The sequence below is a fragment of the Oryx dammah genome, unplaced genomic scaffold (genome assembly GCF_014754425.2).
Source record: "Oryx dammah isolate SB20612 unplaced genomic scaffold, SCBI_Odam_1.1 HiC_scaffold_1, whole genome shotgun sequence".
NCBI lineage: Eukaryota > Metazoa > Chordata > Mammalia > Artiodactyla > Bovidae > Oryx > Oryx dammah.
Window position 1 is genome coordinate 52,910,189 of NW_024070185.1, and position 19,903 is coordinate 52,930,091.

At 40.6% G+C, this 19,903-nt stretch overlaps 1 protein-coding gene across 1 annotated transcript in view; it reads right to left on the reverse strand.

Annotated features, from left to right (window-relative positions):
- Nucleotides 1-479: 479 nt before the first annotated feature.
- Nucleotides 480-19,903, reverse strand: part of GNAQ (G protein subunit alpha q) — a 321,449-nt gene continuing 302,025 nt past the window's right edge. Inside the window, exons 6-7 of the mRNA XM_040257650.1 lie at nt 14,264-14,417; nt 480-5,736 (exon numbers count right to left, since the gene is read on the reverse strand). Of these exons, the coding sequence (XP_040113584.1) occupies nt 5,546-5,736; nt 14,264-14,417 (345 nt within the window). The 3' untranslated portion in view covers nt 480-5,545. The remainder of the gene's footprint in view (nt 5,737-14,263; nt 14,418-19,903) is intronic.

The following is a 19,903-nucleotide window of genomic DNA, read 5'->3' on the forward strand; positions in this document are numbered from 1 at the left end:
TACCTCAGGTCCTTTTGTCACGTGGAGTGGACCTTTCATTCCCAGGCCTGAGACAGGAAACTCTAAGCCAAGCCTCTGCCTGTGAGGCCTGCTTTCTTTCTCTGAAGAGACAGCCTCAGGGTGAAGACACGTGGCTTGTTCTAAGTCTTTATTGAGCAGCTATTTAACCTTGTTTTAACAAATTGCTTGCAACCTAAATTAGGGCAAGATTTTTTTAAAAATTTGATAAATACTATCAATATAAATGTTTCCACTAAAGCAGTTGGAAATTTCTGATTATATTCAGAAAGGAAATTCTTTTTTATTTGTTTAAAAACTATTTAACCTATCTACTTTGGGAAATGGATGTGCATCATACAGTGCTTTAGAGAAGGAACAATTGATCCCAATACTCCTTATAATGCAAAAACATTCTAGGAGAGGCTTAGGCAACTTCAAGAGAAGGAAAACTCAAGAATGAAGAATACTGTAGTACAAACTTATGGCCAAAAATACTGTATTTTTAACCAGCAAGATCATTGGGGCATTATTATACAACATTAGGTGTTTTTTTGCAAAACTAGTTCCCATCCCCAAACAATAGACAATACATGCATTTGAATGACATTTTAAGAACAGTAAATATGATTCTTTTAAATACTGCAAGTTAAAAATGTTTTCTGACAAAACTCCCTAAATACATAAGTCTAGGAAGGGTTTCCAACATGATGACAGGTGAGGAATCCAGCAAGTTGCATTTAGAGAGTTCTTTGAGGAAAAGAAATCCACCAAAAACATGTGTTTCAGTCAAAGTAACCTGAACAAAGTTACATAGTAATTTTCCATCTTCCTTTTCTAAATTTAAAAATATTCTACTGAAGAATATCTTCCTGTTTCTTTTTTTTTTTTTCTGTCTACCAAAGCTTATATGGAAGTTAGAATTCCTTCATCCAAGTGAGATCCAATTTTACCCATAGATGTTTTCATAATGTGTAAATGTTGTTTACTATTGGGTTGGAATCATACAGGGAAATGGAGGATACATGATAAGGGAGGTAAGAAGAAAATTAATACTTGAGCACCTACTATGTGCTAGGTATGTATGCATACTTTGAACAGATGATTCTAGAGGCAAGAGGGTTACTGAAGAGCATTGGTAGTTGAGACAGCAAGAAACTGTTATCCTGTGAGAAAAACAAATGGCAACTTTATACTAAGTATCTACGAAGTAGCAGGTGCCTGGCTCCAAAAATCTCTAGCTAATCCTATACAACTAAGCCATTTCTTTTCCTAAATTGATGGAATCAAAATGAAATCCCAAAGACATAGTTACCAGGACAGATCTATTAATGCTACATATGCTGGAAATATGTAGAGATAGATAAACATACAATATTACTAGTTTCAATTTTTGTGTGTTTCTAACCAAAGAAAAATCTTTGGAAGAAAATATGTATACCAAGCACACCTTATCTGTCAATTGAGATGTTGTCAATTACCAATTAAGTGGTTTTAAACCCTTATTTAATTTTAAGAAGAGCAGCAATATACGTTACAATATTTGGGTACACTTTATTTTTATATGGGTTAACATTCTGCTATATTTCATTTCATTCATTCTTTTTGAGAAACTGAAAACAAAGGGAAATTGAGGGTAACTTGAAGAATATTTCCAACCGGTATCTTGAGTCTTGCAGTATCTCATTATGCAGCCCTTTCTTCCCATTATTTTTATATATATTTTTTGCAAATAATAGTCATTTTTGACCCATATCCAGCATAAATAGCTTTTCACCCATTACTAACTTAAGACAACTAAAATTTACAATCATGTGGCAGTATAAATTTTAAAATTACAGTTCGTACACCTTGACAGTCAAGATAGTCTGAAGTACAAAAAGTAAACTGTCCTTTAGCTGAATTACCTTTTAAAATATTAGACCTGCTAGCTCATCTACAAAAAATTACAAGTTTCGGTGTTCTTCAAATACCTTTTGTAGATGTCATCTGCTAGTAAACAACATATGCAGGTTTCTAGAGTATTTTCTCCCCCACTCTATTCATGACATTCAACAGAGCTCTTCATATGAAAATGTATCAAAAAACAAACAACTTTGAGGGGAGTTATTTACCTTTGAATGGGTGTGTTATTTCCCTTTGTTTCAGATATGAGGCACAAACTTCTGAATTTAAGCTCTGTAAGGCATAGTACAAACCTCCAATTTACAAACAAGGGATTCTCTGTGGGTTGGAACTGCCATGTCACGCAAAAAGGGCAAAATCATCTGTAAACTGGTACACTGCAATGTGTTAAGTGAGTCATGAGACGGCTGCTTGCCTTGGTCTGCGGAAGAAAGGTTTCTGTGTTTTTGTTTTTGAATAAGACATGCCCAAGTCACCACACAACTTGCCACAGGCCTCCGTTACTGAGAGCATCAACAAGAGGGGTCCGGCGGCACACGCTTAGAACGCTTGCAATCACAATAATAATATAAAGCATGAGTAAACTTCGTTTTTATACAAAACTGAAAAGAATCCCTTCCCACCCCAGCCCGTTCAGTAAAACCCCAAAGAAACAAAACAGAAAATCCTTTAGCTTCAACTGACTAGTGTGGATACAATTCGGTTTCTATGCATCACTGTAACTAGGGTGATCAATTTTTTCCCTTCTCAAGAAAAGGGATCTTATCATGCACCCTAAGATGAACAGTGAAACCACAAACCTCAATTCTGCATAGCAATTCCATCCCAATTTCATGAAGACAAATATAACAATCTTTCCCTGTTTTGCTCAGCTTCTTGGAGCTCTGAGATCAGGTTTAATTGACTACATCTACTATAGCTCTATTAAATAGAATATCCTGATTCCCTAAAACTGTTAACACTTATGATCTTGTGATGAGGTTTTCTCTATACACACTGTAGGCCTTCAAATGTTGTTTATACTTTTTTTTTTTCCTTTTTTTTTCTTTTTTTTTGTTTTTTTTTGCTGCACCAAATTTAAGATCGCCCTTTCAGGCAAGCAGTGGTCGCTAGCTATTAAAACATTTCCTTAGTGGATCACAATAGCTTCTAAAACTGCCTTTCTAATAAAGGCCATCAGAGAGGTAATACTAAACTGTGCATTTGCCAAATAAGAATATGAATTGTATAAAAGCTCATATTCCAATCCTAGGTCAAATGGCAAAAGTTCTACAAAGTTGGTTTCCATGTTTGTATAAAAGCTCCAACTGATTTTATGTATTTTGCTATGAAATTACCTTTGGGTCTTATAATCAGTATACCTCTACTTAGGAATGTGCAAATGATTTTATATAGCACGATGCTAGTACCGCTCTGTACGATAGTAAGGTTTTTTTTTTTTCTTTTCTAAATGGAAAAAAAAAATCCCTAGTCAGAAATAAACTGACAAATTTACATTCTCCTCTCTTAAAAAAGTAAATAAAATAACATTATTCAAAATGTGAATTAGCTATGAGACATACAATTACATAGATACATATCAATACAGCACATTCAATCTGCCAAAAAATTAATGATTACAAAGCCAGTAAGGATGATGCAATATCAAGAGAGAGATGTATGTACAATGATTAGAGCATTCATAATTGCACTATACCTACAGGCAGTCTGTTTCTTAATTAAATTACAGGTGCTTTCTGAATAAAGAGAGAAAAACCAGGTAACCTGTGTACTTTGAGGCTGGCAGAGTAAAGAATGGGAACATTCCATTATTATTGAATAACTCTGGTACTCATCTGATAAGCCATTAATTTTCTCTCTCCTTTGTTGTTTCAAAACAGTGATTTACATAAAAGTTTATAGATTCCTGCCAAACAGTACTGTAGTAAAATTAGACCAGGATCATGGCCTAATTCTACCTTCCCAGCAGGTTTAAACCATCATGATTTATTTTCTTAAATTATATTTCAATTCAAGCTGCTTGACAGAAGATCATCAATACATGTGCTGTGTTTTTTTGCACTGGTTGAAAAATTGCACATATAGAATTCTAGATCTCTCTCCTACTACGTTCAGTTACATAGATACACATTCTATAGAACAGAGAGGTTACTTATGAGTTTCGGTCCACAAATCTTCCTTAAGTTCAACTCAATCAGTCACCAGTTTAAGATCCTAAAGATGGTAAACTAGCAGTAACTTCAGAGTCTGCAAATTAAAGGTGTCAGAGTAATACTATTGACCAGTGTTTTTGGCAGACCTACTTGACCTTAAAGAACACAAAGAGAGTAAACTGGCTTCAAATGAAAAGATAAAAGCAGATTTCATGGGGTATCACACAAGACAACTTCTCCACATTGCTGATTCAGACACTCAACATGGAATGTGGACACTAAACGGTGTGATTTAAGGGCAAAGAAAGGATGGACTGTAAGAATCAAGTTCACAGCGACCAACAGTTTGGCAACTGGTGCTTCAGGTTCATTCTCAGCCAAACATTTTAGGCTTCACAGTCTTACTCTCTTACATTTTAAGATACTGGCTTTCATCTTTTAAGCTTTCATTAGTTTTTTTTCTAAAAGCCAGCTTTGGCAACACATATCCATAGTCAAAAGTCACTTTTAAATTGTGGCCCAAACACTAGGGGGGAAAAAAAAAGAGGGAGAAGAAATTTAAGGAAAAAAAAAAATTAAGAGCAACCTATGAGAAGGATCTGGGCAGCAGCCATTGGGATAATGTAGTGTCTCTTGGCATATTTTTTTGGCATCTGCAATTTGAAGAAAAGAAGGTGGAGGAAAAAAATGGCAAGAAACAGAGGAAGAACAATGGCACATGATATTTCAAAAGGAAGAACTCCTTCTGTGTCTTGGCCCTTGCTTTACTGACTTCTGTATGGTTTGCTGAGCAACCAGTTATGGCTGAAGGTAAACTTCAAAAAAAAAAAAACCCAAAAAACAAGACACTTAACCGTTAAACGGGCATCCACTGTCCCAGCCCAAAGTGAGGCAAGACAATATATTTATATAAAAAGACTTCTATATGTGTATCCAGAGCAATACATGTAAAACCACAGTATTAATACTTATAATCCTTCAGCAAAAACCACAAACTGTTAAATTAAGCTCACGTTGATGGCTTAAATTGAATGACATTGTCCTGACTCTATCATTGGAGAGAAAAACTTGACCAAGAATGGAACTAGGATAAAGGCCATTGTAATGTGGGAAAAATCAAGAGGAAGGGATGGGTTGGGAAAAGGAAAATCAACTTCATTTTGCTTAATAGAAAACAGAGAGAGAGAGGAAGAAACAGCTCTTATTTTTGTGAGTGCATGACTGAGAATTTAAAATACATTGAGTCACAAGATTTTGCCTAAAAAAAAGAGAGGAAATGTGCTGGGACTGTACTTCAGCATCCTGTTTTTCCTCTGAATAGTTTAAATAAAATCATAATATTTACTACAAACTCTGTGGACACACTTACACAGAGTCCAGGACGGCAATAAATTAGTATTATGCAAATTGTTTTCCAAAGAAATACAGTCCCTCTTGTTTAGCTTCACTAGCCCACCAGGGAAGGGAAGGGCGGAGTCGAGGAGGCACAATTAGACCAGATTGTACTCCTTCAGGTTCAACTGGAGGATGGTGTCCTTGACAGCAGCAAACACAAAGCGGATGTTCTCGGTGTCTGTGGCGCATGTGAAGTGCGAGTAGATGATTTTGTCACTGTCTGGGTTCAGGTCCACGAACATCTTCAGGATGAATTCTCGAGCTGCCTGGGCATCTCGCTGGGGTCCTGTTGGCCAAGAGAGAAGAGGGACATTTGTCAGCTGGCTGATCTGTTAATGCATTTGCTCCATGTTTACTAATGCTCATGAAGATCTCTTCACTGCAGATCTGATCTGTTATAAGCGTCCTCCCAACACGACTATGTGTCATGGCTCCTCTTTCTCACTTTAGCTGCCCATCCCCATCTCCATCCATCCACAGAATGTGATCTTGTGAGAACAGGCAGGTAAGTAGCGTGAAGGCCGGGCTAACTTTAGCTCTGATTCTTTGGGACACAAGGAGCTACTACAGAATCTTCAGGTAGGGATGTGATTAGCTTACTTCTGGTTGGATTGAATTAACTGTGCTGGTTTCAGCTGCATAGCAAGTGTGCATATCATATAACTGCCTCAAGCTCTCTCGTCAACTTGCCCCTGTGTGCTCCCCACCCAACCTGCTCCCACTTCTTTATCGATCCTTTTACATTTTCCAGACTGAAATCTCTAAGAATAGAAAACCTGTTTCTTAACCTCTGGTCTGTCTACAACTGTCCTCTGCAGGCTCATTTCTGGTGTTTCTGAAAAAAAAAAAAAAAAAAAACAAAAAAAAAAGCCCCGCACATTTATGTAGAATTTAATTCACTACATGTGATGATTTAAAAAAGCCAGTTTACATTTTCTTACATTTATCCAGGGTCTCTCATGTGCCAAGCACTGTTTTAGATGTTTTTAAAAAGGACGTGAGTCTGAGTGAACTCCGGGAGATGGTGATGGACAGGGATACCTGGCGTGCTGCAATTCATGGGGTCGAAAAGAGTCGGACATGACTGAGCAACTGAACTGAACTGACTGATGATACATTTATCAGCATATATTAAGAACTTATTTCATAATTTTGCAATAGATTCTTAGATATGACACCAAAATCAAAGGCCATTATTAAGAAAGTAAAAAGACAACCTACACACTTGACTGTACAGCAGTAATTAACACATTGTAATTCAACTATACTTCAATAAAAATAAATTTAAAAAAGAATGACAAAAAAAGACAACCTACAGAATGGGACAAAACATTTGCAAATCATACATCCGATAATGGATAAATATTCAGAATATACCAAGAACTCCTACAACTCAGCAATAAAAAGACAACCTGATAAAAGATGGGCAAGGGATTTCAATAAGCATTTCTCCCAAGAAGATATACAAATGGCCAATAAGCACGTGAAAAGATAAACATTATTAATTATTAGAGAATGCAAATCAAAACCACAATATGACACTGCTTCACATCTGCCTGGGCTTCCCTGGTGGCGCAGAGGTTAAAGCGTCTGCCTGCAATTCGGGAGACCCGGGTTCGATCCCTGGGTTGGGAAGATCCCCTGGAGAAGGAAATGGCAACCCACTCCAGTATTCTTGCCTGGAGAATCCCATGGATGGAGAAGCCTGGTGGGCTACAGTCCATGGGGTTGCAAAGAGCGACTTCACTCACTCACTGACTCACATCTACCTGAACGGCTATAATCAAATCAAGTGGAAGATAACAAGCAAGCATGTGGAGGAATCTGAACCCTTGTGCATTGTTGCTAGGAATGTAAAATGGAAAACAAACAGTGTGATGGCTCCTCAAAAAGCTAAACACAGCATTACCATATAAACAGCAACCCTATTCCTAGGTATCTACCCCAAAGAAGGAAACAACCCAAGGGTCCATCAACAGAGGAATGGAAAAGCAAAGGGTAGTATATACCACAATGGAATATTATTCAGCCATAAAAAGTAAGTTCTGACAGATGCCACAACATACATGGATCCTGAAAATTTATCAGGTAAAATAAGTCAGACACAAAACAACATATTCTGCAGGGTTCCATTAGGTGAAGTATTGAGAAAAGGCACATTTATAGAGACAGAAAGTAGATTAGAGTTTAACAGGGGTTAGGAGGAAGGAAAAATGGGGAGATAGTGCTTAATGATTATAGAATTTTGGGGGGCAATGATACAGTTTTGGAAATAGAGATGGCTGCTCTGCGCTGTGCGGAGAAGGCAATGGCACCCACTCCAGTACTCTTGCCTGGAAAATCCCATGGACAGAGGAGCCTGGTGGGCTGCAGTCCATGGGGTCGCTAAGAGTCGATCATGACTGAGCGACTTCACTTTCACTTTTCATTTTCATGCACTGGAGAAGGAAATGGCAACCCACTCCAGTGTTCTTGCCTGGAGGACCCCAGGGACAGGCGAGCCTGGTGGGCTGCCGTCTATGGCGTTGCACAGAGTCGACATGACTGAAGCCACTTAGCAGCAGCAGCTCTGCACTGTGAATGTAATTATAGTATCACTGAACTGCATGTTTCAAAATGGTTAAATGACAAACTTTCACATTACATATATTTTACCATAATTTATAAAACTAATGATACATACAAAAAAGAATTGAATTGAATGATATGCTTTAAATGGATGAATTACATATTGTATGTGAATCATATCTCAGCAGAGCTGTTTTAAAAACATAATAGACCCTGATAAATATGTTAATTTAAAACTTGTTGTAAATTAAAAGCAATACCAAAACATTACTACCTATCAAGGACTGAGCACTTTCTTTCTTTTTTCTTTATATAATCTATTTCAATTTCTGTCTGTTGTCCTAGAATGAGCATCTTTCTTGTATGTATCTTTGTGGCACTATGCATCTGAATTTCTCCCATTTTCCTGTTAGCTTTATACCATGAAAGAGGGCTGAGCACTATAAGCTCTATTCCTCCTCTCTCAGAAAACCCTCTTGGGATCCACAGCTTAGATTTTTTTTTTTTTAATCAATATTGTTATTTACTGGTTGGGATAAAGAAATCTTTGACAGTTCTACTGAGGGCCTACAGATTCTAACAAAATACATGGTAAGTTTCTGAAAGCCAACTTGAAAACTTTTCAAACCAATCTTATAAGCAAACAAGCTTATATCCAACACTGCCAGACACTGGGAGGAAGAGTCATGAAAGCAGATTATTCTCAGTTGTACAGCTTACAAAAGAAATGTTTGAATTCCTGACTTAGCCCAGATTTGAAGTTGTCAATGATTAAGAAGACTGGCACTTTATCTATCAGATCTAGTCCCTTAAATCTAATTCTCACTTCCACTTTACAATCATAAGGGATTTGATTTAGGTCATACCTGAATAGTCTAGTGGTTTTCCCTACTTTCTTCAATTTAAGTCTGAATTTGGCAATAAGGAGCTCATGATCTGATGAACTATGGACTGAGGTTCGTGACATTATACAGGAGACAGGGATCAAGACCATCCCCATGGAAAAGAAATGCAAAAAAGCAAAATGGCTGTCTGAGGAGGCCTTACAAATAGCTGGGAAAAGAAGAGAAGGGAAAAGCAAAGGAGAAAAGGAAAGATATAAGCATCTGAATGCAGAGTTCCAAAGAATAGCAATGAGAGATAAGAAACCCTTCTTCAATGATCAATGCAAATAGAGGAAAACAACAGAACGGGGAAGACTAGAGATCTCTTCAAGAAAATTAGAGACACCAAGGGAACATTTCATGCAAAGATGGGCTCGATAAAGGACAGAAATGGTCTGGACCTAACAGAAGCAGAAGATATTAAGAAGAGGTGGCAAGAATACACAGAAGAACTGTACAGAGAAGATCTTCACGACCCAGATAATCATGATGGTATGATCACTCATCTAGAGCCAGACATCCTGGATTGTGAAGTCAAGTGGGCCTTAGAAAGCATCACTATGAACAAAGCTAGTGGAGAGGATGGAATTCCAGTTGAACAGTTTCAAATCCTGAAAGATGATGCTGTGAAAGTGCTGCACTCAATATGTCAGCAAATTTGGAAAACTCAGCAGTGGCCACAGGACTGGAAAAGGTCCGTTTTCATTCCAATCCCAAAGAAAGGCAATGCCAAAGAATACTCAAACTACCACACAATTGCACTCAACTCACATGCTAGTAAAGTAATGCTCAAAATTCTGCAAGCCAGGCTTTAGCAATACGTGAACCGTGAAATTCCAGATGCTCAAGCTGGATTTAGAAAAGGCAGAGGAACCAGAGATCAAATTGCCAACATCCGTGGGATCATGGAAAAAGCAAGAGAGTTCCAGAAAAACATCTATTTCTCCTTTATTGACTACGCCAAAGTCTTTGACTGTGTGGATCACAATCAACTGTGGAAAATTCTGAAAGAGATGGGAATACCAGACTACTTGACCTGCCTCTTGAGAAACCTATATGCAGGTCAGGAAGCAACAGTTAGAACTGGACATGGAACAAGAGACTGGTTCCAAACAGGAAAAGGAGTACATCAAGGCTGTATATTGTCACCCTGCTTATTTAACTTATATGCGGAGTACATCATGAGAAACTCTGGGCTGGAAGAAGCACAAGCTGGAATCAAGATTGCCGGAAGAAATATCAATAACCTTAGACATGCAGATGACACCACCCTTATGGCAGAAAGTGAAGAGGAACTAAAAAGCCTCTTGATAAAACTGAAAGAGCAGAGTGAAAAAGTTGGCTTAAAGCTCAACATTCAGAAAATGAAGATCATGGCATCTGGTCCCATCACTTCATGGCAAATAGATGGGGAAACAGTGGAAACAGTGTCAGACTTTATTTTGGGGGGCTCCAAAATCACTGCAGATGGTGATTGCAGCCATGAAATTAAAAGACGCTTACTCCTTGGAAGGAAAGTTATGACCAACCCAGATAGCATACTGAAAAGCAGAGACATTACTTTGCCAACAAATATCCGTAAGGTCAAGGCTATGGTTTTTCCAGTGGTCATGTATGGATGTGAGAGTTGGACTGTGAAGAAAGCTGAGTGCTGAAGAATTGATGCTTTTGAACTGTCGTGTTGGAGAAGACTCCTGAGAGTCCCTTGGACTGCAAGGAGATCCAACCAATCCATTCTGAAGGAGATTAGCCCTGGGTGTTCTTTGGAGGGAATGATGCTAAAGCTGAAACTCCAGTACTCTGGCCACCTCATGCGAAGAGCTGACTCATTGGAAAAAACTCTGATGCTGGGAGGGATTGGGGGCAGGAGGAGAAGGGGACGACAGAGGATGAGATGGCTGGATGGCATCACTGACTCAACGGACGTAATGAGTTGGTGATGGACAGGGAGGCCTGGCGTGCTGTGATTTATGGGATTGCAAAGAGTCAGACACGACTGAGCGACTGAACTGAACTGAACTGAAGAAGACTGGCACTATACTGAATTAAAGAGTGCCCCAATTAAAAATACGTGAGATATAATTAGTGTCCTAGCTTATTTAATGTACTACCGTTAACTTAATTCCATTGTTGTTATTGTTCAGTTGCTCAGTCGTGTCCAACTCTTTGCAACCCCGTGGACTGCAGCACACCAGGCTTCCCTATGTTTCACCATCTCCCAGAGATGGACTAATGGAGATGGACTAATAGATTGTTAGAACTCATGCAGTCTTCCATTTTCATAAAAGAACATTATCTTTCTCGTTTGTGAATGAAATTTTACTTGTTCTTTTTGGGAAACAAAAGTCTACTCTTTTGGCTCTTTTGTTCTTTTTTATCTCTAAAGTATATCAAAACATAACTCAAGTTCACTGAAGAGCACTTGGAGTCTGTTATGCTTTTAAGCATAATTTCTTATCTGAATAAACATAAACTACAAAGAAATCATTATGGCCATCATAGCAGGAACAAAAATCCCATAGTCTCTATGAACAGTTTTGCAATTCAAGTCCATGTGGAAATGGTAATTTTCCTTCCTGAAGAGAAATAAAGAAATGACATTCATTATGATTAAGACCTTGTAAGTAAAGAAATGTGGAAGTGTGAAATTTATAATACTATAAACGTGTATTACAAACATGTCACTGCAGAGTGGGCCTAGAATTTTTTTCTCTCAGGTCATCTTACAAGGGCCTGAAGTCTCCTGGAATGACAGGTGCATCTGCTTTAGGAATAACTATCAGCGTCTTTTATTCTTTTTCCACAGACAAGTTTCCTATATGCATGACGTGTGTTATCAGGGGAGATGGACAGTTAAAAAAAAAAAAAAAACCTTCAGATTTAACAACATTCACAGTGGGCTCATGTTGGAAGGAAGATGCTCTTACTTATAGAGATGGGAATCTGGGGAACTCACTGGACAAAGGAGATACGTAAAAAGGAGAGGAAGAAGCCGGGGCAGAGGAGGAGGAACAGTACTCTAACGCTTACTGCAGGTCTTCATTGCAGGAAACTCACCCTGGTGTGCTGTTCTGTGTGTGCCCCCTGAGCCCTGGTGGGTCTGCTCTGTGCTCTGTCCTCTGTCCTCCCGTAAGTATGCACATAATGAAAACATGCTGCCTACAGGCTTGTGCTATGTCAGGGGGTGCTGGTCATTTCTCATTTGTGGATTTTCACCAAATTCTGAGAAAAACCAAAACAAGTCTCCCTTTCCAGGCACATGAGGCAAGCATGTGTGTTGGGTGGTAAGCCGGACGCTTCGTGCCCATCTTATTTGGGCTGGTCTCGTGCTTAAGGAGTCAGCCTGTTGCTGTGGGAGAGAACTAGTGCTAAGTTGCCTCCTTCCACGGTTTGCTCAGGAGCACTGAGGACTACAGGCTCAGGCATCTGTGACTTGGTGGCAGGCTAGTGGCCAAGTAAAAGGAGGAAAAGAGAATAGTCTAGGCAGGTATTTGTTTTTAAAGGAACCTCAAAGCACAAAGGAAAAGCTACTTGGACAGAGGATGGGAACACACTGCTGACAAGACCAGTATGATAACATCCCTACATGTTAGAATCCTGTGTGCATCTGAGAAGGAGCTTCAGCTCATTAACATGCAGCATTTCGCTTCCAAGAGCAGCATCGCACCAAACACACGTGTGACGAAAGATGAGTGAAACTCCATCCTCGATGTGCTGGCATCTTTGGGGAAAGCTATGAGGCCAAACTGAGTATTAGTTTTGAAGTAATTACCTTTCTTAAGGAGTTTGTAGAAGTACAAAAATGCTGCTGAGTTGTCATACACACCAGATAGCTTATGCTGATAAAGTATTTTTTAAAAGCAGCCCGTTTTCTTGTTGCACCTCTAGAATAGGTACTTTTGGATTTGTGTTCTTCTCTCTGCCAGGCACCGAGCTACGTGACTTGCATATGTGATTCCATTCAATTCTTTTTCACGCAGGAGGAAACTGAGTACTTAAACGTGACTGAGGCCCCACTGCCGGTAAGTGGCAGAGCTGGTGCAGTACTGCGCAACATTCAAAGTTTGTCCTCTTACCTACTATTCACTTAGATCTGGGTTTGGCAAGCTTTCTCTGTTTAAGGACCACAGAGTAAATATTTTGAGCTTCTGGGCCACTTGAGCTCTATCACAACCACTTAGTTCTGCTGCTGTAGCACAAAAGCAGCCAGACAGCATATAAATGAGTGGGTGTGGGTGTTTCAGTAAAATTTTACTTATAAAAAGAGGCAACAGGCCATAGTTGTTTAGTCATTCAGTCAGGTCTGACTCTTTTGCGACCCCACCAGGCTCCTCTGTCCATGGGATTTCCCAGGCAAGAATCCTGGAGTGGGTTGCCATTTCCTTCTCCAGGGGATCTTCCTGACCCAGGGATCAAAACTGAGTCTCCTGCTTGGCAGGTAGATTCTTTAGCACTGAGCCACCTGGGAAGCCCACAGTTAGCCGCTCCTAATCTAGACCTCAGGGTGTGTGGGGAGCTGAGTGTGAATTCTGCAGGTAAGTTCTTACAGGGCAGGGGTTGTGACTTTCACCTGTGTCAGAGTGGCTGGTATGGATGCATTCTGTTACCAATCTGTCCCCAAGTAATATTTCTCAGAAGGGGTTAGGTGTTGTGCTCAGGCATCCAGGATTTCAGTCTAGCTGAGGAGGCAAGATTTGTTATAAGAAGGAAGTAAATAATGCAAAGTACATAGACAGGAGTCCGTAAGTGGGTGCTACAGGCAGAGCTTAAAAGATGGGTGCCTTCTCTCAGGATGATGGGGCTTCATGGGGCCATGAAGCCCTCCAAAGAAAATATCTGTGTCAGGCATCATGCTGAAATGTCATACTTCTGCTATCTATTACAGTCAACAAAACAAAAGTTTGGACCTAAAGCCCCAAGCAATTAAGTCACTCGATCAAGGTTTACAAATAGGAAGTATCAGAACTGGGATTTGAAGCTGATAGATAAACTTCAGACCATGGGCTCTTGACCACAAAATTCTGTTCTCTCTCCAGAGAGGAGAGGCAGACTGTTACCAAATGAAAGGGAACTCAAGAGGGAACTATAATGGTTGATACATAGTCAAAACTAGGGGATGGTTCCCTCCTCTGATATAAAAGAAAGCTCCTTATATATTTTGAAGTAAGTGTAACTTTCATCACTGTTGGTAAGTGTAACATTTCAGGTCATTAAAAGACAGAACAAACAATGATTCATACTTCATCCACACCCGGGCTTCTGAGGCACTAATGGAGTATGGGAGCGTGTCCGCTCTGGCCCTGGTCTCAGGGGGAGGGATATTTCCCTGGCTAAGGCACTGGCTGAAGAGTGCAGACTTACCATCGTATTCCGGGAAATAGTCAACTAGGTGGGAATACATAATTTTCTCCTCTAGAAGATCTTTCTTGTTTAAGAACAGAATAACTGAGGAGTTCTGGAACCAGGGATACGTGATAATTGTTCTAAAGAGTGCTTTGCTTTCCTCCATTCGGTTCTGAAAAAAAAAAAAAAAAAATCATCAGAAAAACAAGGCGTGAATTACATGATCACTCAGCCTGGGAACTGTTTGCTTTATAAGTCCAACCCATCTTTGGAATGCATTCAATTTCTGTGGCCTTGGGCTGAGCTTCCATGGCACCAGGATTTACATGCAAAAGGCTCAGCAGCTCTTTTCATTAGGCAAACTCTCAGGCTGATGAGCAGAAGAGAATAATAATAATAAATATCCACTGATAACTTTTAAGGTAGAAAAAGAATCATCAAAGCCTAGAGAATCAAGTTGTACCTGACACACTGTCACAAATGGCCACCAAGAATTATTCATTCATGGCCAAATACTTAAGATCTGTATCAAAAACTAAGTACTAGGCTTCATTTTACATTTCTTAATCTATATGTACTAGGGACTTCACAATTAGTTCTATTACTTAACAGTCAAAACAAAGTTACTTTATTCTTTGCCCAAAGTGCATCAATACTTTTTAGAAGTATTACTTTTTACTATATAAATATATATGTGTATGTATATATATACATTCCCTGATTAGAAAAATACATGGAAAAATATTTTTAGATCACACATTTCCTATTTATCAGAACACATTGTCTCCCTAAGTTTCACTATAATTTTCATACAGAACTGTGGACCTATACATAGTAATTAGTTGGAGATACAAATGTAATATTGCTCACCATCTTCAGTGTTTTCAACTGAAGCTATCTATCAAGGCAGCCTAGGTAACAGAAAACCTCAATGAATTCTTAAGGAATTAGTCAGCCTGCTCTTACAAATGAAGATGTTTCGAGGGTACTTCTGACTCGGGTGATCACTCACCAGCCAAAAGCTAGATAGCCTCCTCGCTTAGCCCACATCTGTTCACCAGCTCTTCCTTCTATAGACACACTTGCTTCTAAATCATTCCCGCCCTTGATCACAGACCAAGGCGGCAGATTTGGAGAATCCTCCTTGGGCCTGCATTTTCTCAGACAACAGAGAACACTCTCCATCCCCCTGTCTTGGATCTATGTGTTATGACCAAGTCTGGGGCAATGGAAAAACCTGCTGAGGATTGAGCCCATGTCTACTGCTAACAGGTGGCTTAATGGCTTAAGCCAGAGGATCCTATTCAAAAAGTGGGTTTGATCCCTGGGTCAGGAAGATCCCCTGGAGAAGGAAACGGCAACCCACTCCAGTATTCTTCCCTGAAGAATCCCATGGACAGAGGAGCCTGGCAGGCTACTGTCCATAGGGTCACAAAGAGTCAGACATGACTTGGAAACTAAACAAATAATCCTATTTTCCTTGTACCTGGGGTGATTCAGGGCTGGGCTCTGAACCCAGGTTCCTGTCACTTGGACTATTTCTTTTCTTGTTTTTTGGTTACCAGTGTAGCCAAGCTGCTCAACCAGTCCTGTTAACTCCAGGATTTTTGCCAAGAGCTTTGGAACAGAGAACCAGTTTTCATGAAGAAAGTGGAAGAAGCATCGTGTAGCCATCGTGTAGCCTTGAGCTTCCAGCAACCATTTTGAAACAGGAAGAAAAAGAAACTAGGTTTTAACTTCTTGGTCAAACCATGCCAAAACCTGGTGATGCTTCTGCATTTTTCAGTAACATCAACCAATTAAGCACTCTTTAGTTTTTAAGCTAGTTTGAACTGTATTTTTTCTGGATCTTATTACATATAAAATACTCCTCAGAGAAAAACAATATATTATTTACATGCAGAATCCCCCCCAAAATGATGCAAATGAATGTATTTACAAAACAGAAACAGACTCACAGACTTTGAAAAAGAATGCTATTTGTAACTGAATCACTTCGCTGTACACCTGGAAATAACACAATATTGTTAACTCTGCTGCTGCTGCTGCTAAGTCCCTCGTTCAATTAAAAAAAAAATTAATGCTTCTTTTTGATATAGCTGTATCCACTTCATTCTCAAATTTCTAAAAGGAAGTGAATGAAAGATGTTTGAAGGATGACCTTGAAGACTAACGGTTCAAGCTGTTAACACATTCTGCTCAGCTTTTACCTTCCTGATGTAGAATGTGTCCTCTGAGTTTCACAGTTCAGCATTATAGAGGCCAGCTACACTCTTCTGCATTACCCTATGACTGCTGTTCCAGAAAAAGTTCTGGGAAGTTGAGCCCACCAAGCAATTTCCTATATCCTGAATATGTCTTGCTCTTTTCTTCTATAAAGTGTTCCAATTCAAATCAAGCTGAAAAGGTCTACTGTTCAAAAGGAGACCTTTACCAAACCTGATAAAGTCCATCACCACCAATCGAAATTGAGCAGAATGCTGTGGGCTCCTGGTCATGGAAGCCTTCGTCTGTCCCCCATTTCTTGTTTGTAGGAAACAGGCTTCAGCCTCCATGACATTCCCTGAGTTTCAAAGGGCAAACAGCTGCTAATCAGGGAAGTGAGGGATGCAGCCTCGGAACAGGGTCCTGGTTCCACCTCAAGGGATACACATAACAATACCTTTGAGCTTGTCTGCAGAACTAAAACCTCCAACAAATGAAAGATATTAATTACTAGACAAAACACGCTTCACTCCAGAGAACAGGTCACAGTTGGGATAACCCCCAGAATCATAGAAGCTCATCAGGAGACCACCTGAGGCCAGATGCAAGGAGTGCAGGTCCTGCACATACCCTGATCCTCACCAGCAATCCCACCCTGATCCTCACCAGCAATCCCACCCTGAACACTGCTATGAAACTCCTCACCAAGTCCCCCTGGGTTGGGACACACCTTTCTGAGGGCATGAGTCCCCTGTGGCCCCCTTTGCCTGGAAAAGCAATAAAGCTATTCTTTTCTGTTTCATTCAAAACTGTCTCTGAGATTCAATTAGACTCTGGTGCACAGAGGCCAAGTTTGTGGCATCACAATCTCTTTACCTTTACACTTTGTGCCTACCATTAGATAAATATGCAGGGATGGGTTACTGTCCCTTGAAGTAACAGCACATATTTAATATAAATAATATGCACAGCCTTTAAAAAGAGTATTTTTACAATCTATGTGCCTTTTACTGATTGTCATCACCAGCAAAAAAATTTTAAGCCTGGAAACAATATTCACTGAGAAATGATCTCTTGTAGCCTGAGATTTTACAGGTCGAAAATTTCATGACTGAAGGAAAGCAAAGGCCTTAATTAGAACTGAAAGAATTAAAGGATCTAAAGACAGTTAATTAGATAGTGACATCCCTGACAGAAGAATTAACTTTTTTTTTTACAGTTACAGCAATTCCAGAAAATCATACTGTGGCCTTCAGAGAAGTCATGTCTAAAGAGCGGGTATACACACCTTGGCCTCAACCAGGTAGCCTCCATCCGAAAGGCTTATCACTGTGATTACCACTCTCCAAAAGGGGTATGATGGGGTCACCAGGGGAGGGCCGTACTGGAACCTTTTTTAGGTTGAAGTCTAAGGGTAAGTGATTAGACCCTAGGTAGAAACTAGAAAGGGGAGAGGAGTGGTCCTGATTTTGAGTTCATGCACAAGGAGGCACCTGAGGTCTCTCTGATTAAGTTTCAAGTCAGGACTGGATCCCCCAAGCTCCAGATGGGGGTCTACTGGAAGGGGGCCTCATACCAGGACACAGTGGAGACAGTGGACCACGCCCAGCCCTGGGTCCTAGAGATGTCTTGTGGTGGTGGCTATCCCTCTGTGCCCAGGGCTGCTGCACCCAGGGCCATGGTGGAGGTGAGCCTGCTGACAGTCCTGGTCCCACTGAAGCTTTGCCAGTGTCTGCAGTCTGGGGTTGTTCTAGGCTGTTTTCCAACTTGGCAAATGCTGTGTGGCCTCGGCAGGAGCTTCTCACGCAGGGGAAAGCTAAAGAGCAGCAAAGGGGGTGGCTGATCAGCAGCATTAGCACCCATATACCTCCAACCAGATCTACCAAATTCAATCTCAGGGACTTGCCTGGCGCTCAGTGGTTATGATTCCATGCCTCCAATGCAGTGGGCATGGGTTCGATCCCTGATCAGGGAACTATGATCTCGAATGCTGTGCAGCACTGCCAAAAAAAACAGCAACAACCAAAAAACCCCCTCAATCTTAGGGGGTGAGCCCTAGGAATCTACATTTTTAGCAGGCCCTCCAGGGGATTCTGATGAAGGGTTAACTTTGGGAAGCACTGTGATAGAGGTGGGCTTCTCCAAATTAGCCTGTGTTAGGAATCACCTGGGGACATGGGCTGTGACTCAGCTTGGGGTGGGACCCAGGAGCCTGCATTTCTAATAAGCTTGGAGGTGAGGCTGATGCTGCTGACACACAGCATGCACTTGGAGTTGGAAGGTGCAGAGAGCTTGCTGAGCTAGGGACCACAGCAAGAAACACGACGCGCTATCCTGTTTTCGTGATAAGAAGTTCTAGTCGCACATCCAGCCCAGTGCCCTAGTCGTGCAATGAAAATCTAACTGTGCTGGCTTCCTGCTTCTTGTCTCTCCCAATTAAGATTCATCATGAGAAACGCTGGGCTGGAGGAAGCACAAGCTGGAATCAAGACTGCCAGGAAAAATATCAATAACCTCAGATATGCAGATGACACCACCCTTATGGCAGAAAGTGAAGAACTAAAGAGCCTCTTGATGAAAGTGAAAGAGGAGAGTGAAAAAGTTGGCTTAAAGCTCAACATTCAGAAAACTAAGATCATGGCATCCGGTCCCATCACTTCATGGCAGGTAGATGGAAAAACAGTGGAAATAGTAACTAAGTTTATTTTTTGGGGCTCCAAAATCACTGCAGATGGTGACTGCAGCCATGAAATTAAAAGACACTTACTCCTTGGAAGGAAAGTTACGACCAACCTAGACAGCATATTGAAAAGCAGAGACATTACTTTGCCAACAAAGGTCTATCTAGTCAAGGCTATGGTTTTTCCAGTGGTCATGTATGGATGTGAGAGTTGGACTGTGAAGAAAGCTGAGTGCAGAAGAATTGATGCTTTTGAACTGTGGTGTTGGAGAAGACTCTTGAGAGTCCCTTGGACTGCAAGGAGATCCAACCAGTCCATCCTAAAGGAGATCAGTCCTGGGTGTTCATTGGAAGGACTGATGTTGAAGCTGAAACTCCAATACTTTGGCCACCTGATGTGAAGAGCTGACTCATTTGAAAAGACCCTGACGCTGGGAAAGATTGAGGGCAGGAGGAGAAGAGGAAAGACCCTGATGCTGGGAAAGATTGAGGGTAGGAGAAGTGAACGACAGAGGATGAGATGGTTGGATGGCATCACCGACTCAATGGACATGGGTTTGGGTGGACTCCGGGAGTTGGTGATGGACAGGGAGGCCTGGTGTGCTGCGGTTCATGGGGTTGCAAAGAGTTGGACATGAGTGAGCGACTGAACTGAATTAAGATTCTTACTTTATGCCATGCAAGTTGTTTTTCACTCCACAGTGAGAATTTCTAATATTTTTAACCCCCAGGGGAATGTTTACAAATCGATATACTCCTGCTCAAAGCCCCCA